General features: G+C 50.6%; 8 protein-coding genes across 9 annotated transcripts; 5 read left to right on the top strand and 3 right to left on the bottom strand.

Moving 5' to 3' along the window:
• Nucleotides 1-4757: 4757 nt before the first annotated feature.
• PV10_05179 lies at nucleotides 4758-8767 on the top strand. 2 transcript variants are annotated; one of them, XM_016369802.1, is made up of 5 exons: nucleotides 4758-5437; nucleotides 5580-5855; nucleotides 5919-6778; nucleotides 6831-7828; nucleotides 7880-8767. In XM_016369802.1, the coding sequence occupies exons 1-5, from the start codon at nucleotides 5275-5277 to the stop codon at nucleotides 8016-8018; spliced, it is 2436 nt and encodes an 811-aa protein (XP_016225590.1). In that variant the 5' UTR covers nucleotides 4758-5274; the 3' UTR covers nucleotides 8019-8767. The 2 variants fall into 2 exon arrangements, with proteins under 2 accessions (XP_016225590.1, XP_016225589.1); XM_016369801.1 differs by having other exon boundaries at nucleotides 5580-6778.
• Nucleotides 8637-9953, bottom strand: PV10_05178 (uncharacterized protein). The gene is made up of 2 exons (XM_016369800.1): nucleotides 9367-9953; nucleotides 8637-9200 (listed from the first exon to the last, which is right to left on the bottom strand). Exons 1-2 carry the CDS (start codon nucleotides 9811-9813, stop codon nucleotides 8829-8831), a joined length of 819 nt encoding a protein of 272 aa, XP_016225588.1. The 5' UTR covers nucleotides 9814-9953; the 3' UTR covers nucleotides 8637-8828.
• Nucleotides 9954-12037: 2084 nt separating this feature from the next.
• On the top strand, nucleotides 12038-13694 carry PV10_05177 (uncharacterized protein). Its single transcript, XM_016369799.1, has 3 exons — nucleotides 12038-12499; nucleotides 12548-13187; nucleotides 13245-13694. Exons 2-3 carry the CDS (start codon nucleotides 12600-12602, stop codon nucleotides 13443-13445), a joined length of 789 nt encoding a protein of 262 aa, XP_016225587.1. The 5' UTR covers nucleotides 12038-12499; nucleotides 12548-12599; the 3' UTR covers nucleotides 13446-13694.
• Nucleotides 13695-13857: 163 nt separating this feature from the next.
• Nucleotides 13858-16325, top strand: PV10_05176 (uncharacterized protein). The gene has a single exon (XM_016369798.1). It carries the CDS (start codon nucleotides 14304-14306, stop codon nucleotides 16041-16043), a length of 1740 nt encoding a protein of 579 aa, XP_016225586.1. The 5' UTR covers nucleotides 13858-14303; the 3' UTR covers nucleotides 16044-16325.
• On the bottom strand, nucleotides 16256-18014 carry PV10_05175 (uncharacterized protein). Its single transcript, XM_016369797.1, has one exon. The coding sequence runs from the start codon at nucleotides 17759-17761 to the stop codon at nucleotides 16484-16486; it is 1278 nt and encodes a 425-aa protein (XP_016225585.1). The 5' UTR covers nucleotides 17762-18014; the 3' UTR covers nucleotides 16256-16483.
• Nucleotides 18015-19091: 1077 nt separating this feature from the next.
• Nucleotides 19092-21590, top strand: PV10_05174 (ribonucleoside-diphosphate reductase small chain). Its single transcript, XM_016369796.1, has 5 exons — nucleotides 19092-19501; nucleotides 19566-19835; nucleotides 19922-20142; nucleotides 20192-20210; nucleotides 20301-21590. Exons 1-5 carry the CDS (start codon nucleotides 19472-19474, stop codon nucleotides 21012-21014), a joined length of 1254 nt encoding a protein of 417 aa, XP_016225584.1. The 5' UTR covers nucleotides 19092-19471; the 3' UTR covers nucleotides 21015-21590.
• PV10_05173 (uncharacterized protein) lies at nucleotides 21581-22597 on the bottom strand. The gene has a single exon (XM_016369795.1). It carries the CDS (start codon nucleotides 22525-22527, stop codon nucleotides 22027-22029), a length of 501 nt encoding a protein of 166 aa, XP_016225583.1. The 5' UTR covers nucleotides 22528-22597; the 3' UTR covers nucleotides 21581-22026.
• Nucleotides 22598-22769: 172 nt separating this feature from the next.
• On the top strand, nucleotides 22770-24216 carry PV10_05172 (uncharacterized protein). Its single transcript, XM_016369794.1, has one exon. The coding sequence runs from the start codon at nucleotides 22840-22842 to the stop codon at nucleotides 24166-24168; it is 1329 nt and encodes a 442-aa protein (XP_016225582.1). The 5' UTR covers nucleotides 22770-22839; the 3' UTR covers nucleotides 24169-24216.
• The last annotated feature ends 825 nt before the right edge of the window (nucleotides 24217-25041 follow it).

The following is a 25041-nucleotide window of genomic DNA, read 5'->3' as shown; positions in this document are numbered from 1 at the left end:
TGTGGAGGGCGCCTTAGAGAGCGTGACTTCTAGAAGTCCCTCTGAGAGTGCCTCGAGTGCCTAAGTAGCAAGGCATCGAGGTATTCATAGGTTGTGTAGTGCCATTACAATTACCAGTCCTCAATGTGGACCCACAAATCATTGATATTACCATTTTGGGCGTTCTGCACCATGTGTGGACAATTTTTGAATGATAGGGAAAGCTATAGACTACGCGGATGGCTTGGGGATATACTGGCTGAAGCACCAGAGAATGTCCAAATCATACTCCCAGATCATCCCAAGAAACAACTTTCAGTTAACCAAGTCAATCACCTGAGCCAAGGTACAACCACTCCACATCCCACGAGACTCGCTTCTCGCTAATAAATAGGGGACTGGGGTGCCTGTTCTCGTTCAGCTGCCTTTCGTCGCAACCGACACACCCACTTCTCTTCTTACGTCTGTGTGCACAAGAGGTTATTTCATTGTGTTCATCTGACAGGTGAATTACACCAGACATACTTGGGTCGCATGACGATGGTCCGAAATTCAGAACGAACCTATCGATTAGGCGTTGCGTTCTGTTCATGTCATCTTTGACACCATCTGCTCGTATCATTGCCAGGCTCAAGCGTAGAGGCTGGAATGAAACACTCCAAGCATAAATCTCGCGTGCACCACGCAGAACCCAAACGCATGGGCTGATCATTTATCATGGCACCCTCAAGATAGTCTTGTCCAATGAGCATAAGGCTATCGATCAAGGACGTTTTGACACTGACAGTTCGGACATGCGCATATGTGTTCTACAGACATACTGAAACTCCGGTTTAAGTTTCAATTGCATCAATTCTTCGGATCGCAACATGTCGCATCCGGGTATTCTCCTCCATCGCTCTAATGCCACCCGTCGCCAGCAGAACTCTCTGACAGCATGCTCTCAGCTGTCTAATGGCTACTTGCGCGCTGAGCCTACAATGTCACTGCAGCTAGAATGAGGGTGACGTTGCAAGCAATGCCGTTCTCCGTGGCTATTATGATGCCATTGGGATGTTACTAGGTAGTGCCGGTTCCAGTCACAAAGGAACCCTACGAATGTGTTGGCGTGGATGATCAACCACGTGTGTCACTGCATTCAACTGATTAAAGAATTAGATGTCTGAACAAGTTGAGGATTCTCCGGATATCGACGACTTGCTTCCATCCGTGTAGTCAGCGTCCTGGATACCGGATAATAATCAGAACGTCTTCTCGGAAACCGTCCATGGGTCTCACCTCGAGTTTTCCTACAATCCTGAGCAACACGGTGGATCGGGTTTCTTGAGCAGCGATGCGGACCATCGCAAGTATTGACCAGTCTGCGGTGAATAATGAGAGACTTCACGGCAAAGACTACCGACCTCAAACTTCATCATACCTATCTATGCATACTAGTCGCATTGGCAGCCACCATATGATCCATTGTCTCATGGCGGTGTAAAGCGGTGTTGGAGAATTTGATTGCCACTTTGTCGATTTGACTGAACGCACGCAGGGGGAATGCATGCATATGCACATTGTTGGTCTGATCAGCTCAACCAGGTCCAAGCAATCGTAGATTCAGACTTGATGGCCTCTTGCATGCTTTGTTCTCGAAACGCGGACGCCTTGGCTGGAATTCTTGTGTGAAGAGCATCACCGAGAGAAAAAGAAAATCTCGCACCTCAGAATGCCCCTCGAAACGGCTCAGCGTGGGCGCGAGATAACACTGGCCGCATAGTCTGTTACACAGTAGTGGTACTGGTACCATTTGGAGACTTCCTTTGAGCTTCTCGAATAGACCGAAATGCCAGGGGTAACAAATGACGAACCAGATTGGATGAGATGTCTAACGGAGATTGTGCTAGACTGCGCAGAGTGGTAAGGGTGCCTCGTGTGGGTAGCGCAGTGGGGGCATTCTCGGTTTCCGGCTTGTGGGATCCCGTCCGTGGAGGATACCAACCAGTGCCAAAGTTTATTTTTTGACGTTTCAACTGGAGGCAAACAATCTGCAAGTTGGACCGACAGTACGGATCTTGCTATGGCGAGCTGGTGCCGAGAGACCGTGGTTTTGGGCTCTGAACACAAGTACTCTCCCCTCTCTATCTGACACAAGCAAAGGTTTATCATACGTGGGACAAAAGAACTGCGTTGGAGAGGGCAAGATTGGTTGGTTGGATCGATCTCTGACCAGCAAGGCACGATGCCAGGCCTTAACATCTTTTTCTGTCGAAAGATAATTGGAACAGAGTGGTCTTAGATGGTCCTTGGATTGTCGAGATTGTTGTTGACTCTGGGTGTCTCCTCTGCTTTTTTGCTGTGGAAGCATTGTCGCCGGCTCTCGAAGTTGCCATCAGGACAGTATGCTCGAAGATGTCCCTCGGCTCGAGACGCAATTCGGTCAAAGTCGTTACTGTATCTGAGCTCAAGCCTCAGGAGATATTGGCGATGTCTCACCGTACATTTCCCACGCCTACGGAGTATGTGTTGTCGATAACGAGTCACGAAGCAGGCATGCAATTGGCCGAGGATCGCTTGGTAACAACTACCAGTATAAGCAAGTCTAGGATGATCAGCAATGTCCCCTCCATCGCCAACAAGCTACAGGACTCGTACCTACCAGTGCGACCCACCGAGGTGATTTTCCGATGTATCCACGCAAAAAGTGCTTCGGATGTGAGTTTGGGAGACGGTTTCGCGGGACGAGGTTAATTGTTCCTAGCTTGAGGCCTTGTGGTGACATGGTGGATCGGTTCCGAACTTGGCGGGCCCCACGACTTCAAACCTTGTGTGCAGTGGGCGATGATCAGGAGCTGCAAGCTGCAAGCTGCGCGGGACATGCAGGAACGTGATCTCGGACAAGACTTCCAACCACGCTGATCGATCGTGGGTGGGCGAAGGGCAAAACTTTGGACGCCACGGATTTGTACAGCATATTGAATCTGGCCCAGACTTTTTGGACTCCTGAAAAGGAACGATAGATAACGCGGCCCGTGACCTGAGTGATGCATCATGTCGCGGGGGTGGCCGTGGCGGTGGCAGACTGCACCTCGATCTTGAGGCGAGTGATTAAAGCCACGATTGGCAGGCAAACATTCCAATAAGAAATCCAGCGACAGCGCCGTGGTCAGCTGTCAAAATAGCTGGAAGCATCATTTCCCCCCGGTGTGACGCGGCAAGGACCGAGCAACCATTCCAGTCGCCGGCCCGCTCCAAGGTGCGCCTGTGCACATGGAAAAAGCCAGTGGCTGGGTGGCTCGGAGACCCGTTGGGTCCTCAGCAGCCCCTCAGATTTGGGGCAGCCAATCCAAAGTGTTTACTGTGATCATCCGCACAACATCCCACCTTCTCAAAGGCAAATTTCAGGTTTGGGAGGCACGGGAGGGGCTTCGATGTGGGCAAGGTGTGATGCACGGAATGGTGACAAGCGATTGTGAACACGACGTGACACGGAGTGGTCGAAACACGCGCCGTGTATCTTTGAGTGGCAATATCAAGACACGCTCTTGTCCTGTAGGCTCGAGGGTAGATTACTCACAAAGGATTGCCGTTAGAACGAATCCATTTGTGGTCAGGGGAGCTTGGAATGTGGCCTGGCCTCCTTGGGACATTTTCGGGAATGGTTCAAGCCATCAGGTATCAGGTGTTTCTGGTATGGAAGTTGTGCAAGCGAAGGTACTCGGTACGGTCGGTTGGTATCGACAAAGTGCTCCGCACTGGAGTTGGGGCGGTGGATGAAGGTCGCCAGGACAGCCCACATTGTTGCTACTTACGGAGTAGAGGCACAATTCCTAGAGCTCCGAGGCCCCGTCGGAAGCCCCAAGTCGTGGGTCCTGTTATGTCAGGAAGTGCCGGGTAGTCTCACTGAAAGTTGGAACCAGGTGGGTTTGGTGGGCTGGTGGGTTGGAGGTCAGTTGGAGGAAGGTGAGATGTAATTTTCAGGGGTTCCAGGGAAGAGGATGATGTGTTGATTGATGGCAAGCTCGGTAGCGAGAGAGGGGGAGAGGGACGGAGGGGCGAGACGAGGGGTGGTGGACTTGGTGGATTGGTGGTAGTGGTCAGTAGTGGTAGGACTTGAGGTTGAGGTGGTGGTGAAATTTCCCATGGTTGATGGGGGGTGGTGCGCCCAGTGCCATGGCAAGTGAGGCACTACTTTTAAGGTAGTCGCTACTGGCTGCGTGCGTATTGGCAGTGGCAGCTGAGGACCGAGGGGGCTTCCTTCCCCGTTGGCCGCCTTCCGCCCAGTTAGGTAGGTGCGTTGGCTGGCCTTGTGCCTGCCCTGTAAACCCCCGACTACCGAACTGCTCTAGACTCAAGCTGGGTGACCGAGGGGGGCTTTTGGTGGTTCTGGTGGCTCTGGTGGCTCTTTCCCAGTAAGTACGCTGGATTATGGCCGTTATTGAGGAAGGAGGACCGAAGGAGGGGAAAAGGAAAGGGATGCCTGGTTTGTTTTGTGTAGTTTCCGTGCCCACTACCCAGTACTATCGCTTTAACCCTAACGCCTAAATGGTCCACTGATCGGGGCACAAATCATCAGGTCCAGCGGCAGTAATTGCTATGCCGAGGGGGTCAATGGTACGCCGTTATTGGTACCTGGGGCATCATTTCCCTCTACCTAGGCAGGTTCGATACACACAGAAGCATAGGTAGGCACAGCATAGGACAATCCATCTCCCCTCCCTGTCTTTGTTCCCTCGCTCCCTCCCTGCCTCCTCCTCCACCACCTCCTCCCTCCTCCCTCCTCCCTCCCTCCATACCTTTTTTTTTCCCTCCTACACTATGTCTCTTCCTCCCTCCTTGACCCCTCCTTTTTTTGTTTTCTCACCTCATTGCCGCCACTTGTAAACTGTACCATTATCCCATCCCATCAATCATTTATCGCAATACATCTCTGTATCAGTATTTGTTGGCCCTCACTATTTGCTATTCGACTTGAGGGTCTCGACCAGTCAAGTGCTCGACGCAGTCTACCACGTGATCCACTCGAAGCCGTTCGCCAGCGAATCCGCGTTCCCAAACCTTGCATCTGCAGCAAAATCCCTTGGGCCCAACGTACTAACGGCTCATACCAAAAAACGACCTCTCTTCACTCTCGGTCCTTTTACTTTATCCTCCTTCAATCTTGCCTTACCTCGACTCCTTCACGGCATGCACACGGCGCATTCGATTTCTCTAAACCATCTCAATTCTGAGCTAGAGGCTTGCGCCTGGTTGGAGGATTAGTACCCTTTTTCTTTCTGCGCCCGGCAACCACCATTGGGCTGCGCAGCGACGATGCCTCAATCCGACAACGCCGTCAGCTCTGAACCTGCCAGCACCTCTGCCTCCTCCTCCACCCCGAAAAAGGCGGCCACTGTCCCCGAGAAAAAATACAAATGTCAATATTGTAATCGGGCCTTCAGTCGCAGTGAACATCGGAGTAGACATGAACGGTCGCGTAAGTCTGACATTCTTTTTTGCCCTTACCTGCGACGTGGGGTAGCCACCACCCAAACCCCGCCATCAATCATCAACCATCCATCATCCCCCTTCTTCCTCCATCCTCCTCCATTCTCAACTGACCTGTACCCCTCTTCTAGATACAAAGGAGCGGCCCTTCAAGTGCCAGAAATGTCGAAGCACCTTTGTCCGTCGAGATTTACTCCTTCGTCACGATCGCACCGTTCACGCAAAGGACGGTGGTGTGCCTCTTCAATCTGAGGGTAGAAAGAAGACAAACACCACGAACTCGTCCTCGGTTTCAACCCAAGGTCAAGGACCCTCGGCAAAGGTGTCGCCCTCAACGGCAACACCATCAAAGCCTACCATCAGTATCGACCCAGGCACGTTGGAGCAGATAGAGGCAAGCAGTGATGGTATGCTCGACCTTGAAACTGCCGCCATGTTGATGACAGATTTCCAACACAAAGCCGCCGCAGCAGTAAACGGTCATCTCCATAACGGCGAGGGTTCTATCCCCGACTATTCCCCCGATCGTAGTTCTCTCCTCGAGTCTTCCGACTATCTCACCGGCCCCAACAGCCTCCCCCACATGCCCTGGGACACCTTCATGCCTTCAGGTCCTTCCGAACCCAAAGCCCATTCCATGTCCAGCATGTCCTCACAGGATAACCTGTCACAGCCCCCGTTTGTTCACATGGGTTCCATTCAACCTCATCAGTCTCAGCTCCCACCTATCATGGAGCGTCAGAACTCCCTCAGTGCTCCGTCCTTCCCTTCCCTGGGCGACACCTTCCCAGGATCTGGAAGCCCGACTCCCAACGCCCTCTCCCCGTTTCCATCCATGACTGGACCCGTATCTCCCGTCAACTATCGCAAGTCACCTGGTCCAGCTCAACCCCTTTCCCTCCCTAAAGCTCCTCAGTTGAATAATGTGGCAGAGAGGGCAATGATTGCTAACCAGCTAGGCGGAGATTTCCTTCTACCTCAGCTCACAACCATCAACCTCTACCTCACAACCTATTTCAACCTCTTCCATCACCATCTCCCTTTTCTCCATCCAGTCTCATTTCGACCGGAGAGGGCTGAGCCGGCTCTTTTACTCGCCATCCTTTCCATCGGCGCCCTATACAATTTTGAGCAGGATACAGCCTACGCTCTGCACCATGGCTCCAAAAAGCTCGTCAATCAATTCTTACAGAACAAGGATAATTTCGACTCGAGAAAATGCCCATTGTGGACAATGCAGAGCACCCTTTTGAACATGGTTTTCGAAAGCTGGAGCGGTGGGTCGCAAGGCCTGGAATGGGCATGCTCCATCAAGAGTCTGCTCGCCAATGTAAGCCCCCTTTAGTAAGCACCGTCAGGTTCACGGTTTCTAATTTCTCTAGATGGTTGCCGGCAACAAGTATGAGCTCAAGCTTCGTGTCGATGCTCGTGGTCGAACACCACCAACACACGATCAATGGGTAACTGAAGAAGGCTGTCGCAGGACATACTTTGCAGTCTACATCTTCTTTGGTATGCTGACATTGACATACAACCACACTCCAGCCATCAGTTTCAACGAATTTGACTCGTTATCACTCCCTTCGTCTGAGTCTTTGTGGAATCTCGAGCCTACAGATGCGGATGCATGGCAAGATGTGTTTGCCGCATCTCCAACAATCACCGTTCGAGAAGCTCACGACAGCCTATTCCAAGGAGACGCTGCCCGTTACAGCGCATTTGCAACTCGCGTCATGATCAATGCCTTGTTTCTGGAAGTGTGGAATCTCAGACGGAGTTTCGAATCACTCCAAGACGTGGTTCTGGAATGGAAGATCCGCATTGCTCTGGAAACTTGGGAGCGTTCCCTGGATCTCTGTGAGCCGGAAACCATTTTCGTCCCACTCAGTACACCGCATAAGAGCCATCCGCTCATCTTCAACTCGATGGCCGTGTATCGTAACACCAAAGCTTTCCTCGAAGTCGATCTCAAAAACGTTCAAGAAGCCCTTCGGTATCACAACTCTTTTGAGATAGCGGCAGCGATGACTTTGTCGCGCGACAGCGTTAAGAGGACCAAGGAAATGATCAAGGTCATTGAGCAGTGCTATGAATGCATGGAAATCGTGGCCTTGCAGGGAATCAACTGGGTGACCAAGACCTCTTCGACCAACTGGAGCATTGAACATCCACTTTGTGGTCTTGAGCTCATCACAATTCTCAGTCTCTGGCTCTATCGCATTGAGCATGACGATCAAGAGGCGAGCGACGAAGAACTGGCCATGTACATGAAAGTCCGTGGCCTGTTTGATGATGACGCGGTCGATTCCAATGGATCACGTCTGAGTTCCACTGTTGCGCGAGTGTGGGGTTCGATGTTGGACGGTGTAGTTGTATGGGGGTAAGTCACAAATTTCTCATTCTATTCGACCAACGTGTTAACCATTCGCAGTATCTCCAAAACAATGGGAGAATCCTTCAAACTACACGCCCAAGCTCTCGTCGGGTACGTGGATGAGATGCCCGTCGATCCCGTCACCGGCATGCCACAAGTGACGGACCAACTCATGGTGATGGATGCTTCATATTAACATGGACGACATCATTTCTCATCTCGACTCTACTCTTCTTTGCACGGCGAACACGGCTTCTGTCAGATTTATATGGCGTTTCCTTTGTCCTCTTCTCTTCCAACATGTGCAACGATTCCGGGAATTGTTTGGCACACCGAGGTGCTCCAGTTGGACCCACCACATTCTACCATCGACACTCATCACCCGCCCGGGGCACCTTGGGCATCTGTGGCAATACACGATGCCACTAATCCGATCGCTCCCAAAGGCGACACGCCCACCATCTCGATTTCTCACGACCACATACAATCTAATTTTCTCACTTAATACCTTGTGCACTTACTCATACAAGAAGCTCTACCATTGACGACTTGATCGACCCGTCGATTGTTTGGTTACACTTTCCATACACGGACGAGGCATCGACTAATGACCATTCTCCGCCTCATTTTGACTTTTACTTTGTTGCAATGGCCGACGGTTGTTTTCTTTGTAGGAGGTTTAGGGCCTTCTGTGTATACTAGAATTGGCAGATCATTTGAAATTGCATGGATGGTTGGACCAGGGGAGCAGCGGGCTGCTTGTGCTGGCATTCAGGAGCATATCTAGACGAGTCTGTTGGCCGTAGCTGAGACGGAACGGTAGACGATATGCATCTTGGAATGGCATTCCCACAAAGCATCATCTGTGTATTTTTGAACTGGCCCACGTCGACACCTGTCATGTCTTGTATCCTTTTCGCATAATAAAAGCCATCTTTCACAATATTTGACCTTACAGTACCACCTCGTTTCTCTTTTTTTGGCCGAAGGGCACGCAATATAAATCTTACTTCCTACAAAGAATCTGCCCATGAGGAATTGCAATAAATGCATCCTCTTCCAATCCCCAAGCCTTCCACCCCTTCGATATCTGTTCAATCTCCTCTGCCGTAGCAAACCCCTCTCTGACAGCCGTTTGCAAAAACCCCGGCTGTAAAATACGACCCGACCAACTTTGAGAGAATTGACGTGCTCTTTCACCTGAATAACGCCAATGATCCCAAGAAGCCTCGATCTTGTCGGCATCGAATCCGGCTTCTCGTGCCCACACGTGACAATATCGTCCGGCATTGGGTTCTCCCCCGTTGGTTTTGGCGACTTGCTGATACAACTGTGCCCAGCGCGCGAGGTCCGCAGGTTCGGGGTACCATGCGAAGGTCTACGAGAGCGTGGTCAGCTTGAGGTACTCTTTGCTTTTCACAGGGGAAATGTAACGATGGGAGGTTTTGTCCGTATGAGGAGGAGGAAGAACCCCTCATCCTCACGAAGCGTCTGGAACAGTCCAGGGAAGGGATAGGATAGGATAGGATAGATATAATACGAACCTTATAATCCGCCTCTCTGGCCGCAACAATACCACCCGGTTTAACCACTCTCCTCATCTCCTTCAAAATCCCCACTGGATCTTTAACATGTTGAAGTACCTGATGACAAGTAACGACATCGAACGAATCGTCCGGAAATGACAATTGGTTTCCATCAATCTTCTCAAACGTCACGTTACTTACACCTCTGCTCTGCGCATACTCCGCTGCTTGCTTGAGGACTGATTCAACGGGGTCGCCTCCGACAACTCGTCCTTGAGGTACTAATTCAGCCAGATCGGCTGTGATGGTGCCGGGCCCACAGCCGAGGTCTAGAATTGTGTCTGTTGGTTTGATGTGTGGGATTAGGAATGCGGCTGAGTCCTGTGCTGTGCGTCGTGCGTGGTCTTCGACGACAGAGCGGTGGTGGCCGTGTGAATAGACGGCTTGTTCGGTTTTGGTTGACATTTTCTTGATCTACTGTATGTCCTGGTCGGTTGTTTGGTCTGTTGAGGTGTTCTGTTTCTTGCTTTAGTATTTGCCCTCGCCTACTTTGATTATTTCATATTCCAGAACCGCTGCTCCCGGTCAGCGATGTTCATACGAAGTATATACTAATGTCAGACCCTGGTTTCGGAGGCTTGGTCGGAGGCTTGTTCGGGCTTAGAAGAATTCCCCCGCAGTATAGCACGACTGATGTTGGAGCCGATATCGGAAGATGCCAAGCCTTGTGTATATTGTATACTTCGCAGCACGTCTATGTAGGGGGGACGCAGCCTTGCCAAGGCAGTGCGCGAAAAGGGGGGCAAATAAGAACTGTTATAGATGCTTAAGTGAACCGATGAAATCATCGAGACAGTTGCAGCGTGAGATGCCCGAGGCCGGCTGATATATCTGACACTAAAGTCCGGCCATGGCTACGCTTGAACCCAACAGCAGCTTTTGAAGGTACTCTTCAGGTTTCCTATGCCACAGAGGAATGGTTTCATGGTCCTGGACCACTATATCATCAAGGAATATGAGTCGACCAAGCTGCTATCATCCACTGGTGGGTTAGAACTTACGGCATTTAGGGTCTCAGAAATGCTGGATATCCCATCGAGGTCGGACTTACATGGTTGTCGAGAGTCTTTTCGTCGGGCTCGATCATAGCTCTAGCCAATGCACTGGGCGAAATAATTGCTGGTGGAACGCGAATGGGTTGCCATTCAACTTCCCTATCCACATCATAAGGGGCTTTAAAGCCTACTTTCCGACAAACCTAGTGCAATCCTGAGCTGGCGCCCGAGTTATCAGCTTGCAGAACGTCGTGAGAACCTAGCAACTGGGGCGACACGCAGGAAAGGATCCACATTACCCTCTCGAGATGAGACTGATACGGAGACTTGTCGGAAAAAGGGGCCGTAGGGGAGAGAAGCAAGTCACATACGCACCCTATCATATCACGTGCAAAGTCGAGCAACACGTGACGGTGTACTGCTTGCACTTGTTACTCCTGCCGCCCACAGGATATCACTGAAAGACGGCCAAAGCACATAGACTTGTCTTGTTGAGGTTCTTCTCCTGCTGGTGGGGCATCGTTGGTCGTACAGTCACCTCCCTGTCCTCAAAATGGGTACCCTTGCCCCCTCTTGGCGAGTTGAGACGTGGGAGGTGATATGCAGGGACTGGGGAGCCTTTTGTCTCTGTCTTGCGCCCATATGTATTCATCCCACGCTACTGCACTAGGAGTAAACGTGTCGCTCTGAGGGCGAGGCTCTGAGGAGGTGAAGAATATGGATCGACGAGTGACAGGAACCGCGAGGTGCTTTGACATCACTGGGAAACCATGCACACTCAGGCAAGGAGACGTTCAGTTGCAACTCCGGAGACAGATTCCGTGTGTCATTTTGGCATTGTAAGTCCCCCGCATTTCAGTCGTTATACATAACCAAATGACCTCAGAAACATAAAGCGAGGCACAATCGAGAGGATTGGTGTAAGTCAGTTGACTGACAGCGAGGTCGAGAGGTGCATTCCAGGCAGCAGGTGACAGGAATTTGGGAGAATGGGTGAGTTTGGAGAGGTCAGTCAGGTCAGTCAGGTCGGAGTCGGTGTGCAAGTTGTTGTACACATAACGCACAAGGCAGAAGGGAGATGTCGACGACGATCATCATAGCCAGGATGCGGCCTCAGGCTTGTCTCATTGTGGAAATGCAGGTGCTCACGTGGAGGAAGTCACAAAGTCACGAGTCTGCAGATGAAGGGAAGGTCCTTTGCATGCAGCGAGTGCAGAAAGGACTGACCTATCATTGCACCTTCCGCCGGGATCCAACTTTGTTGCCTCACTTGGCCCAAATAGGGCAGTTGCAGGCGAAATTGGCAGGCTCGACCCCTCGTTCCCTCGCAGCCTGGCTACAATGACACGCTTACCTGGCACGCCTGGGCATGCTGGGGATCTTTTGGTTGGAGTGAGAGACACAGACACACCTGGAGCCTACCGCCAACATCCGAGTCGAGCCCAGCAAAACGCAGCAAAGCATCTTTGGTCGAATCAATATTGCCACAACCATCAGTAGCGTGGGGCATTGTCCACTTCACGGTATCTGCCTCATGATTGGACTCTTTATGTAATTCATGTCCTTCTGACCAGTTGTGGCACCTACAATTAGAGACCGTAGGTTGAGACAGAGTTGATAAGCTTCGCCGTTCCTGCTGTATCCCAAGAGCGACTCAATTCCCACTCCTCCTTCCTCTTGCACTTGGACTTGGACTTCAGACTTGCTACAATACAACGACTACAACATCTACATCCTCCAAACTCGTCACTGGACCCCAAAGGCCAAACATATCATTATCCTCCCGGCCTAACCTCACCGGAAGAAACAAGACACAGAGACCTCTCCCGCTGCATATAGCATCATATTTGCAACCCAAATTGTACAAAGCCTGGCTTGAAGAACACCATCTCTGGTCTTCATCTGCTGAACGTACCCCAATCTTTCCAAATCATCATCCCAACAGCATCAAAGCTGATGTCGATTGATATACGTGCTTCTCTTTCGTCTCTCCGCTTTCCATCTCGGTACGCCACCGTGTCGAGAGCCCAGTTATCTTCAGTTCATACTGGAGATCTTACGAGACCAATTGATCGAGGTTAAACATTATTCAAACAGTAGGTGAACCAGCAATCGTTGACATTTGCACTAAACTCGACTTCAAGGTCCCCCGAACTATCCCAAAGATTAGAAGCTGCTAAATCCTTGACGGTCAATATGGCTCTTCCAAGCGTCGTCGTTCCAAACATACATGCCTCCACTGTGATTCTCGAGAAGACAGCCCCGATCGTCAGCACGATGCCCCCGGCAACTCTTCCAAACGGCGTTCGCGTCGTGGCTCCTCACGAATACAAGGAGGCTGCTGCTTGCTTGGCCGAGAGTTTTGCCTCGGACAAGATTGTCAGGTATTACGTGGACACTCCAGATCGAATGCACCTGAGTGAGGAAGAGCGCTTTGCTCTCCATCAAGCCGCCATGGAATACGTGACCTATGCACACTGTTTGCAAGGACTCGTGCTAACCATTGGCGATTTTGACTGCGTTGCTCTCTGGCTCCCACCGGGCAAGAACATCGATGACTGGTGGACCATGTTGAGGTCTGGCCTTTGGAGGTTGAATTATAAGCTCTCGAAAGAGGGTAAGATTCGATTCTTTGAAGAGTTCCTCCCTCTATTGGCCACGACTAAGCTAGAGGTCCTTGGTGAAAGAGACAACACCTCGTGGTACCTGAACTACGTAGGCACTAAACCAGCAGCGCGAGGCAAAGGCTATGCCCGTAAATTGATTGAACATGTCACCAATCAGGTAAGTCTGCCATGTCTAGTGGCACGATGGTAATAGGGAGTTGCTGATCTCGAATAGGCGGATATGCAAGGTTTACCTTGCTACCTGGAGAGCTCTCACGACATCAACATCATCATATATGGCAAGATGGGTTTCGAGCTCAAAAAGCAGATCTACCTCCAGCGAGTCGCCGGACAAGAACTGCGCATGGATGTCATGGTCAGGGAACCAGCCGCCTCCAAAACTGACAGCACCGAGATACTGTCTAAAGTCGAGTAGAGAGGACCGTGTTAGCCATGGTCATCTTGAAAGGAAGTCCGCCATGAAAGACTGGCAACATACTACCATGATTGAGGAGGATGAGTTGGGGACAATGTTGGAGGACAACAGGGGTTTCCCTTGTCTGTCGATTGAGATATTCAACATATACATTCATTTAGTGCAGGGAAACGCCATCTTAAAGAAACTACGTCTGGTGGTCGACGTCAGCGCTCGTTAAAACACAATAGAATCGACTTCCACACTTGAGTTGCACATGTTGACGCCGAGTTGGACCCTGTGATTGTGGTGGCACGAGTATGGGATCTTGGGGGCGTGATAATTAGGAATTGGGCCTCCCTAGCCTCCTTCGAGCCCTTCGGACCTCTTCTACTTAGGCGGGAAGTGCCCCCAATTCCCCCACAGCCTTCCCCAACCGGTCCACTTGCTGCCCTAACTGACAGGCGCAGTTTAACTCGGCGCGAGGCTGAGTAGCAGGTCAACGTCAGTGCAACTCGTCTTTGAAATCCATCAGGCTGCCTGCCTGTTGATTCCTTGTACTCGACCTCGACAACATTCAGCATTATCGCAAGCCAGATCAAAAGCATCAACTACTCATTCCATATTATTCCGTCCAACGTCGAGTCTTTGCACTCTTTCTCTTTCCATCTCAGCGTCCTATATCTGTCCTCTCAGCCCCTTCGTTCGACCCGCCTACACCCTACTCTCCTCTCCATCCCCCCCAGACGGTCGAATCCTGTACAGATTCACCCCCTCCGCCGTCGAAATGCAACCCATCGCGAAATGACGCCGCCTAATCGTCTTCCACCCTCACAAGTCTTCAAGCGAACCTTCTTTTGACCTCAATCAATCGTCCCCATGGCGAGCTACTCGACTCCTTCCTCCTCACCCCCACCCACTCCTTCCCGCCGGCGCCTGAAGTCTTGTGCCGCAAAATGTGAACGGGGATGCTGTGTCGTAGCGACATATTTCCCTCTAGCTTTTGTGTATAGCCTGACAACATGGGCCGTCTGGGTTCTGGCCACCATTGGATTTGGCGACACCGGGTCCAAAAACATTTGGTGGGCCATTCAAGCCATCTCATTCCTGGGTATTCTCTTCTATACCCTGGGCAACATCTCATACACCGTCGCCGTATTCACAGATCCCGGCTCTCCGATAAAGACCACCAAAGGGAAGAACCAGGCTAAATACTCGGTACTCCCGACCACCGAGAGCCAGTCCCACTTAACCAACGTTCAAGGCATCACCGTCTCGTCAACGGGAGCCCCCCGACATTGTAAAAAATGCCATACTCCAAAGCCAGATCGAACCCACCATTGTTCGACCTGTAAGCGATGTGTCTTGAAAATGGACCATCATTGCCCCTGGCTTGCCACATGTCTCGGCCTGCACAACTATAAAGCCTTTGTTCTCTTTCTCATATACACCTCCTTGTTTTCGTGGACCTGTTTCTTTAATTCGGCCTGGTGGATGTGGAAGGAATTATTTGAAAAGAGCGGTTATCTGGAGGAATACGCCCCCGTCAATGTCATTCTCTTGTCCGTCATCGCTGGTATCATTGGACTGGTATTAACAGGTTTTACCGGGTGGCACATATACCTTTGCATAAGAGGCCAGACTACGATCGAAAAGCTTGAAAAGACCAGGTATTTGAGTGGTGTTCGCAGTCGTGTCGAGCGAAATCGCCAGGAGCAGCAGCATTCGGTCCATCTACGAAGGGAATCAGAAGGCGTGGCCGAACGCCTGCAACGTGCCGGAGAGCATATCCTGGAATTCCATGCCAATGCCGTCCCTGGTGCCACCAGATACGAAGAAGGTGAAGAACACACCTCTCCGGTTCCTAGCCTCTACAAATCGACTCAAAACTACCCTCCTTATCCCCAGCACCCATCCGCCTATCCGGATGACACCCCTGCTGTCCGCGCACTGCGAAGGACATACTCCAACGTTGAAGCCGACAGAGAGCGTCAAAGATACAATGAATATCTCGACGATAGAGAGTCCGAAAAACTTCCCAATGCTTTTGATCTTGGTTGGCGCCGGAATCTCAATCACTTATTTGGGCCTAACCCCTTCTTATGGGCACTTCCCGTATGCAATACAACTGGGGATGGCTGGACGTGGGAGGCCAGTCAGACATGGATTGCTGCACAAGATGCCCTGAGCAGAGAAAGAGAGAGACGTCTAGCACAAGCCGAAAGCCATGACGTGATGGCTCATCAACATGGCTCAGGAATCCGAGGTGGTGGGGGCTTTCCAACCTATGAGCGGCAGCGCGATTACATTTCGGACGCTGACCGTCGTTATCGTTCTTATGACAGCACACACGATCAAGATCCAAACCTGTATTCCAACAGTGCCATGTCCATGCAGACGTACCCACAACAAGATCATTTCAATGCCGAACGAGCAGGATCTGAACGTGGCCGAAGACGTCAACGTCGCGACTTTGATGTTACCAACGATGGAGAAGTCGAAACATTTGAAGTCAGCAGCGATGATAGTGATGATTCTGATTCGGACGTGGCTTACAATAGTAGAAGCGATGCCGAAAGAGGCTGGAAAAGGCGGAATCGAGCACAACGGTTGAGATAGAATCCAGGTGTTTACGGCAGCACCGGTTTTCCCGAAATCGCAGACATTCGGTGGGAAGGCTGGATATGGAAGTGTGTTTGATATACCTTCGATTTGGATATGACATGGATCTGGATCCTGGACCAGGTCAAGTAACAACGACGAAACACTGTCGGGCTGCTGGACTATCCCCATGATATCATCATGACTTGACGAAGGTTAAAGGTTGTGGTTGACGATGTACCTATAAATGTACCTAGGCAGCTCTCGCCATTTCGGTGATTTGTAAACCTAAGACTTATCTATAACTCCGTGTCTCTAACTAACTGTCTTATCATTGCTTCGCACCGCATTCCAAGTGCCAACAATATATCTTTGTCATCATCGTCATCAACATACCTACCCCTATTCCCTTGTACCACTAGAGACGAAGTCGGCCTCTATCCCTCCAAGGCCAGATTTCATTCTCGCTGGAGATAGAAATCATCATGTCCAGCCGCTGAACGTCCCACGGAACCAAAAAATCCCGCTGGGTAGAAAATCCGCTTGAGGACCATGAAACACAGAGCAAGAAACACACCTGCAATGGCACGGTCGATCGTGATAGTTTGTTGTTCTCGACTACGGTCCTGATCACGCTGACCGATCCGTTGTAATGGCTGAGCGGTCGCAGCTGCCGCAGCTGACGTTGAGCCTACCATGGCCGACTGAATGGTGCCCGTGAGGCGGTTGTTGCTCGCATTGATGGTAGCGTTGGCTGCAGCTGCTGCACGTGGTGAAGAGTGTATGTTGGTGACACGTCGGTCATCGGTACTTGATATGCGTGTTGATGCGAGTTCGGAGTTGGTTAAGATTGCTTCAGCGGATGCTTGGGTTGCTTCCGCGGTTGGGGTCGTGATAATGGGGATTTCACTTGGTGGGGCGAGTGATGATGTCGATGAGCCGGAGCGCTTGTGGGTGTGGGTGTGGGTGTGGTGATCAATGTTGATTAATGGTTGGGGACGAGGTTTTGGTGACGGCGGAGTGACGGTCGGTAGGGGTTCTTGTTGTGTATTTGGTGATGATTGGGTTTTGGCCGTGGTGTTGGAGTTGATGGCGGCGGAGGCAGCACTCTTGTCTGAATCTGCCGGCTTCTGCTTGTTGACGTTGGGATCTCTCGCTTCCACCTTCATGCCGTCTGGCAATGCTTCGAGCGATAAACCCTCTTCTTCAACGTTGAGGCCAGCCGCACGACAGATACCCCACCACTCGCGCATGATTGTTTCATTACTGCGCTTGCATGCGTCGCATTTCCACGTGCGACTTTCTTTGGCCAGCCTCATCCTGACTTCCTGACTTGCTTCTAATCCTCCTATTTGACCCGAAGTCCCAGGTTCTGCCATGAATGAGCGCAAGGCAGTCAGGGCAGTACGGACTCCCCAAGCCGGCATCCATGTTTCTTCGTGGAATCCCGAGATACTGAGACAGATCTCTCGGTTGACCTCGAAGCGGCCGGAAGGGGTTAGGAAGCGGAAGTTAGGAGGTTTAAGTGGATATGTGGTTGGAAGTGTGATGCGGCCATGGAAAATACCGCCAGCATAAGGCGAGGGAGAGGGAGGGCCAAGGAGTGTGAAGTGCCATTCATGTAAGTTGGCATCTGACACGGGTGCGGCGAAGAAGGCTGGGTTTGGATTCGATGACGGCGAGGAGAGTTCGGCGGTTTCTTTGAGTAATCTTCGAATGGTGGGTGAAGGCGCCATAGTGGGACGAGTGATTGGGAGGAAGTCAAGGGAGTTGGTTGCTCAAGGATGGGATGTAATGGTGGGTAGAATGCTGCGATAGTGCCAGGTTCAGGACGAGGTGAGGACAAGGAAACAAAGAGTATTGCTGCAATCAGAGGGCCGTAGAAGTGATGTATATTGGTACGACGTTATCGCTGGAGGTCTAAGACTCTGTTCCATGGTGATATCTTTAGGAGTACAGCATTCTCGAGGTCAAAAATAGAAATGATAGCAGTAGTGATAGCCTTAAAGGGATGGTGCTTTGGGAACACAAGCATTCTTAAAGGTATGACGAGGCTGGCCTGAGAAGCCTCACGTGCCTCTATTGTGGTGATTGGATCTAACCTGATTTGGTGGAAGAGGGACTTAAAGCAGCGTGATGAATGTCACCCCAAACCCTCCAGGACTTTTCGGGCTGAACAACAGAAGATCGCGGTCTATCCAATATTGCAGACTGCCTTGCCATTTGGTGGGGTGAATGAATAGATCAAGTCAATCGTGAATTAAGATAGTCACTATTCCAAAAAGATGAAGCTGTAATGACAAGGCCAAACACATGTTTCCATCCTTCAACACTACCACGCGTCCACCAGATAAGACTCGAGCACCAAGCAGTAGTAGAAGACATGAACCGCAGTTTTCGGATTCTACATCTAAATTGCACCATAGGGGCGGTGGCGAGAGTTGGATTGACGATCCACGGCGAGTGTTGCGTATAGTAAAGTCGACAACGGCCACGCCTAATCAGGAAATGTAGATAGATGCCTTGCTCTCATCGACAGTGGTACATGCAACCCAGATATCAGAGGCTACAATCTTTCGAATATTGGACTTCGAACAATCGCGATGGAAGGATTCCCTCCGTTGACATCCAGTATATAGGAGTCATCAACAATTTGCCTTACAAGTGGCTCGACACGGAGACAGAAGGATTAACCATACAAGCAAACCCTGGCCGTGATTTGGGGCGATGTCGGTCCTTTTCAAATCAAATTTGACGTGAACCACTTTGGTCCAGACATCCTCGGGATTTCCCCCTTGCAGAACTCCTATAGTGTAACAAAAGTAGGGTGGCTGGAAGAATGATGGATACATTGAGAACGCGTCGAGGTGCTCGCGTGACGTCAGATCTGTTATTCTTGATCTGATAATATTAGATAAGATGTAGAATTATCAGATGCAGTCACAAGAGCGGCACAGGCAGCTGCCCGCATTGGGACATACTAGGGAAGAATTTTACGAGTCAAAGCGTAGAGCTCAGCATCATGAGATCATTTCCAATTCATCCTTTCTTTTAATTCCATCACGTTGATGTTCTTCATTGTGGTTTGGAGTTACATTTCGTTCAAGTTGTTGACAACGAGTGGACCTGGGTCAAGGGTTGCCTGGTACCTTGTCCACTCTTAATTGGCAGCGAGACAGTTGGCTTGGGCACTGGCACAACTGGTTGGTGGGTTAATTGAAAACGCGCCCACGCCTCACGTCCACAAACCCTCCGTCCTCCGCCCACACTTTAGCGCGTCTGGCGTGTTGTCCTGACATAAAGTCGTGTTGCTCTCCATCAACTTTCCATTATTCTCTCCCTCTACCTGCCACGACTCTTACTACAAACAACTTGGTCTTTGCCTTACTCTTTCTTGTCAAACTTGTCTCTGTTCTCCGCATCTCATTCTTCACAACCTGCACACAATGGCAGCCCAGATCACACCCTCCAAACAGGTATGTTTGCCACCCATGCATTTGTTCACATACTGGGATTGATCACTAATTCTACGATGTGCAGGCGGCCTCGAGTCTCGAGAACCTCAAGATGAAGGATAGTCCTCTCAAGAAACTCGACTTCGGTGTCGAAAACAAGGAAAACCTCCCTGCTACTGCCGACTCAATCACAACACCAGACCTCGAGATCCTGAAGAAGCCTGTTGAGGATGTCAAAGAAACTGCCGTGGTTCCCTCAGCACCCAAGACCATCAAAGAACTCGAGGCAGAGGAGCCAATTCTGAAGGAGAACCCTCATCGATTTGTCTTGTTCCCTCTGCAGTATCACGAGATTGTGAGTGCAAACGCGTCTTTCTTCCACCCCGCCCTGCTTCGACATACCTACCCTACATACAAACACCTACTCACTCATCTTCACAGTGGAACATGTACAAGCGAGCCGAAGCTTCTTTCTGGACTGCAGAAGAGGTCGACCTCTCCAAAGATCTTCACGACTGGCACAACCGCCTGAACGATGATGAGAGATATTTCATCTCCCATGTTCTGGCTTTCTTCGCTGCCTCTGATGGGATTGTGAACGAAAACCTGATCGAGAGATTCAGCGGTGAAGTTCAAATCCCAGAGGCTCGTTGCTTCTACGGGTAACTCTTGCATTCTCGTCATCTAGTACTATAGCTAACGCGTGTTCAGATTCCAAACAATGATCGAGGTTAGTCATGTGATACTGGTGGTCGATGCTTGACATTGATCATCTCCAACGTCTTCATTCATTTGCATCCTTACTAACTCGCATCTACAGAACATTCACTCCGAGATGTACAGTTTGCTCATCGACACATACATCAAGGACCCTAAGCAAAAGACCTACCTGTTCGACGCCATTGACACCATTCCCTGCATCCGCAAGAAGGCCGACTGGGCTTTGAAATGGATCGCAGATGATGCTTCGTCGTTTGGTCAGCGTCTGGTGGCATTCGCTGCTGTTGAGGGTATCTTCTTCTCTGGCTCATTCGCCGCCATCTTCTGGTTGAAGGCCAAGGGACTTATGCCTGGTTTGACCTTCTCCAACGAGTTGATCTCTCGAGACGAGGGCATGCACACCGACTTTGCCTGCTTATTACTTCAGCACCTTAACCACAAGCCAGACCCCAAGCTCATCGAAGCCATCATCACTGAGGCCGTTGCCATCGAGAAAGAATTCTTGACCGATGCTCTTCCCTGTGCTCTTCTTGGCATGAACGCCAAGCTGATGCAACAGTATATCGAGTTCGTCGCCGACCGTCTGCTCCTGGCCATGGGAAACAAGCGCGTCTACAACGCAACTAACCCCTTCAGCTTCATGGAGAACATCTCCCTTGCTGGCAAGACCAACTTCTTCGAGAAGCGAGTGGGTGACTATCAGAAGGCTGGTGTCATGTCTGGCACAAAGAAGGCCGATGACAAGACCAAGTCACCCACAGAGGAGAAGACACAGACAGACAGCAACGGCATCAACTTTGATGAGGATTTCTAGACGTGCGTGACTAGACTTGGGTTTTCCACAGCTGGCGCGTTTGACGATTTTCCCTTACTGATTGATTGATTACTTGGCGTTTTATGGGCATGGAAAACAGTAATGGACATGTCTTGATGGGTTTATTGTGGTTTATTGTTGACGTTGTTGTGTTGGATGTCGTCATCATCACCACCAGGGCCGGCACTCAATGTTGTTTATACCCCTTCGTACCATTCAATAGGTCACTCGACTCCAAGGAAGACTACACTGCATTGCATTGCATGGAAATCAAGGCAGAGAATTTGGGAGGGGTTCTTGGTCCTGACATAGGGATTTTGCTCATGGCAGGACCTTGGAATGCAAACAAGGGCTATTTTCCTCTTCACTCTTGTCTGCTGACTTGGCCTTCGGGTCAAGCAGGGAGTTTTGTATCACCACTCGAGAAAGCCATGATACATGGCGGTTTGTAGAACTCGATGAGAATAGACAAACTGGTGTATAGTTATTGGAAGTGTGAAACTCACTGCCGGTGCAAGTGATGCCTTTGGTCTTGAGGAATGTGATCAGCTACAGTGCAGTGTGTGAGAAGCAGGCTGTGTGCAATGGCAAAAGTCAGAAGAATGTCTGGATTCTCTTCTCTTCGCGAGCGTATAATTTGCTCGGTGTGGCCATCTGTAGTTCTAGATCTGTCATCTATAGCATCGTGATTTGCTTTTGCGCTGTCATGATCTCGACGCATGGCGCGAAGTGCGCCCCCATTCTTGATGAGCATTCGGCTGGTATGCCTCTCACACTCGACAATGAATCACGGCATCCAGCGTCCGTCCATCCATGCATCCATTGGAACAGACCTACATGGCGCAGGACACAGGCGATCTGTCTCATGAAAAGCCAGCTGGTCGACCTCATTTGACCCACATACCGCCCATGTGCGTCGACACTTTCGTGGCTCGTCGGTTGGTTCAGAGGCTCGTCCGGATGGTGAAAATATCCTCGAGGCCTATATGCTTCTTTTTCTCATTTCTTTCGCTCATTTTTTGCCCTTTTTCTTCTTTCCCTTTCCACCTCCACCTGCAGTCTGTGCCGCTGCCGGTGTGGCAGTCACCACCTTAGCTTCTGTCTCGACAACAGGGTCCAAATCCATTTTATCACCATCGTTCGCATTGATCGCGGGTGCAGCTGTGGGCAGGTCAATCAACTCGCCTTTTGCCAATCTTCCCAACCCAGCCAGCAGTCTGCCCACCTCGGCAGCCTTGTCAGTGCGATATTTCAAACAGATTCCTGACTCGGGATGGAAGGTCTTTAACGTCAATGTCGCGGAAGGATCGCGTTTAGGTTGCTGCTGCTGTGAGGTCGCTGTCGGCTGTGCCGATTCGCTTGCCGAGATATCTGAAGATTTTGACTTTGATGTCGACTGGGATTTTGATTTCTTAGGAAGTGAATATTTGGTGGTGATTCTGGTGGAGGGGTAGGCTTGGATGAGTTGTGAGGAGCGGTAGAGGTAGGTGTGGAGGTCGGAGAAGTAAGGCATCTTGACGATGCTCAGTCGAATGGACTGGGTGATTATGAGGGTATGGCCTGTGGTCAACAATGTTGGCGGTTTCTTTCTTGTAAATCTAGATTCGATTGCGGGGAGAAGTGAAGTTGGTGAGTGAGTGGATGTACCAAAGTTGCCAAATTCAATCTTCGCACGTGATTCAAGAGTGAGCAACCCTTGGCGCTGCCATGCGGAGATCTCAGTACCTTTCTCTCTACAACCTATCCAGATTATTACTCACATCACATACCCAAGCAACCGCTGGTTTTCCAATGAGTTTGTAATGGTAGAATACTCATTAGGGCCATGTCCTCGAACACCATGACACCTCGGCTGCGTTCATTTGTGTGTTCGCAAAGACGTTTGAAACTTCCATGTCCGCCTGGCCAGGTATCTTCTTGCCGTAACTTGACCTCATCATCTCATTTGCGGGCTCCTTCTACAAAGCAAAACAAGTATCTTCAATTAACCAACCGGACCCTTATCCGTCTCGCGGGCGTCGATGCAGCCAACTTCCTTCATAACATCATCCCCGCCAAAATCCTAGGGACCGGTAGCACCAGGCCTATCTACACTGCATTCCTTTCGGCACATGGCCGGATCCTCAATGACGTCTTCATCTATCCTCCAGCCGAGGCCAATGGAGAAGAATGGTACCTGGAAGTCGATTCAGAAAGTGCAGGCGAGTTGCTGAAACATCTTCGCAAGCACAAACTCCGAGCTAAATTCAAGCTCGAGAAGGTGGACTCCCAGGAGACAGGAGTTTTTTTCGCCTGGCCTGGTTGTGTCAAGGACCTGCAAGTGGATGGTCGTTTGAATGAAGCAGGACGGACTGGTGGAACAGACCCGAGACCTGGAATGGGTACCAGATGGCTGGACGTGCCAGGGTCGAAATCCGACTTCTTGACCCAATTAAAGGACACAGGATTCACCCAGACAAGCTTGCAAGATTACACTGTGCATCGAATGACCCATGGCTTTGCCGAAGGCCAGACGGAACTACCGACCGCCGGATCATTACCACAAGAAAGCAATATTGATTTCTTCGGAGGAATTGATTTCTTCAAAGGTTGTTATCTCGGCCAGGAACTCACCATCCGAACCCATCATACCGGTGTAGTTCGCAAGAGGATTCTGCCTGTTCAACTATACCAGCCCAACTCAAAGCCGCCAACGGATCAGGCTCTTCCTGAATATATACCAAATGAAGACCACTCGCTCCCGGTCCCGCCGCCCCAGTCCAACATCTCCAAGCTCAATGCGCGAGGTCGTGGCCGAAGCAGTGGGAAATATCTCTCCGGGGTGGGTAACATCGGACTCGCGCTATGCCGATTGGAGATGATGACCGATATCCAACTCACAGCCGAGCGAACGAATTATGATCCTGCTGGAGAATACCAGGTTCAATGGGAGATCTCAGGAGGGGAGGAGGGGCACGAAGCTGAAAAGAGAGAAGTTTTCGTCCGGCCGTTCGTGCCCAAATGGCTGCGAGATGGTGTTGAGCAGAGTCTACGGCGGAAGGAGAAAAAGGCGAAACCTAAGCCGGTGATGGAGGAGGAAGAGGAGGAAGGTGACGAGTATGAAGAGGTGGAGGAGGATGATAAATCCCCCCAGTCAGCTATGCATGTACGATAAATTGGAGACGATATATACCATACCACTTGTGTCAAACTACGATGAAACATTAATCCTCTTACACATAGGCCTTGAGTGCGTTCTAATGCTGACGTAGGGGGAGCATACCACAGTAAGGGTAGGCTCAGTGGGACTACATGAGACAAGGTTAGGCACTCAGGCTAAGGCTAGCAACACTGTAACCCCCCTACAAGACTACCTACTTGCTACTATTGGACCCTTCTCCAAGCCCAGACATGAAGCCCAGGGATTGATGAAAAGTAACAGTCTAATGATTAGTACAATACAATAAGAGCTGAACCTATCTGTGACAGTTAGCAGGCAGTACAACAAATCTAAAGAGTATAGGGGAGGGGAAGGTAGTACAATACAATAAGAGCCGAACCACTATCTATGACAATTAGCAGTACAACAAATCTAAGGAGGATAGGGGAAGGGGAAAGGGAGAAGGAGAGAATCTGAGGACCCGGCCAATATGAAAAAGATGAAAAAGATGAACCTAGAACGGTTGAGAAGCAAATCCCAGATGCCTTAAAGACGGCAGAGAGATTTGAAAAGGGTGTAAGGGAAAGGTATTGGCACTCCAACCACCCGCCCTACGGTGGCCGCAAGGTACACCGTAGGGCGCCTCAGTTTTTAAGACTTACCTGTGCGACTGTGTAGGTTTGGGAAATATGTTCGGAAGGGATATCGGTAGGGAGGGTAGGCCAAGGGCCACCAGGATAGGGAGAGGGAAGAGGACAGGCCAGCACCTAAGTAGGAGGGCCACAGAGTAGAAGTCTAGGCGGGCCAGCACCTAGGTAGGAGGGCCACAGAGTAGAAATCTAGGCGGGCCAGCACCTAAGTAGGAGGGCCACAGAGTAGGAAGTCTAG

Source organism: Exophiala mesophila (assembly GCF_000836275.1).
Source record: "Exophiala mesophila strain CBS 40295 unplaced genomic scaffold supercont1.3, whole genome shotgun sequence".
NCBI classification, from domain to species: Eukaryota; Fungi; Ascomycota; class Eurotiomycetes; order Chaetothyriales; family Herpotrichiellaceae; genus Exophiala; species Exophiala mesophila.
This window is presented reverse-complemented; position numbering and strand designations above follow the sequence as displayed.

What these genes read in the sequence shown, in the direction of transcription:
- PV10_05177 (XM_016369799.1), top strand. Translation starts at nt 12,600, where the DNA reads ATGGCTCTTCCAAGCGTCGTCGTTCCAAACATACATGCCTCCACTGTG. An exon ending in TTGAACATGTCACCAATCAG is followed by an intron (nt 13,188 to 13,244) that starts GTAAGTCTGCCA and finishes GATCTCGAATAG; the next exon opens with GCGGATATGCAAGGTTTACC.
- PV10_05179 (XM_016369801.1), top strand. Translation starts at nt 5,275, where the DNA reads ATGCCTCAATCCGACAACGCCGTCAGCTCTGAACCTGCCAGCACCTCT. An exon ending in TCAAGAGTCTGCTCGCCAAT is followed by an intron (nt 6,779 to 6,830) that starts GTAAGCCCCCTT and finishes TAATTTCTCTAG; the next exon opens with ATGGTTGCCGGCAACAAGTA. An exon ending in GACGGTGTAGTTGTATGGGG is followed by an intron (nt 7,829 to 7,879) that starts GTAAGTCACAAA and finishes AACCATTCGCAG; the next exon opens with TATCTCCAAAACAATGGGAG.
- PV10_05178 (XM_016369800.1), bottom strand. Translation starts at nt 9,813, where the DNA reads ATGTCAACCAAAACCGAACAAGCCGTCTATTCACACGGCCACCACCGC. An exon ending in CCAGAGAGGCGGATTATAAG is followed by an intron (nt 9,201 to 9,366) that starts GTTCGTATTATA and finishes ACGCTCTCGTAG; the next exon opens with ACCTTCGCATGGTACCCCGA.
- PV10_05172 (XM_016369794.1), top strand. Translation starts at nt 22,840, where the DNA reads ATGTCCTCGAACACCATGACACCTCGGCTGCGTTCATTTGTGTGTTCG.
- PV10_05175 (XM_016369797.1), bottom strand. Translation starts at nt 17,761, where the DNA reads ATGGCGCCTTCACCCACCATTCGAAGATTACTCAAAGAAACCGCCGAA.
- PV10_05176 (XM_016369798.1), top strand. Translation starts at nt 14,304, where the DNA reads ATGGCGAGCTACTCGACTCCTTCCTCCTCACCCCCACCCACTCCTTCC.
- PV10_05173 (XM_016369795.1), bottom strand. Translation starts at nt 22,527, where the DNA reads ATGCCTTACTTCTCCGACCTCCACACCTACCTCTACCGCTCCTCACAA.
- PV10_05174 (XM_016369796.1), top strand. Translation starts at nt 19,472, where the DNA reads ATGGCAGCCCAGATCACACCCTCCAAACAG. An exon ending in AGATCACACCCTCCAAACAG is followed by an intron (nt 19,502 to 19,565) that starts GTATGTTTGCCA and finishes TACGATGTGCAG; the next exon opens with GCGGCCTCGAGTCTCGAGAA. An exon ending in CTCTGCAGTATCACGAGATT is followed by an intron (nt 19,836 to 19,921) that starts GTGAGTGCAAAC and finishes TCATCTTCACAG; the next exon opens with TGGAACATGTACAAGCGAGC.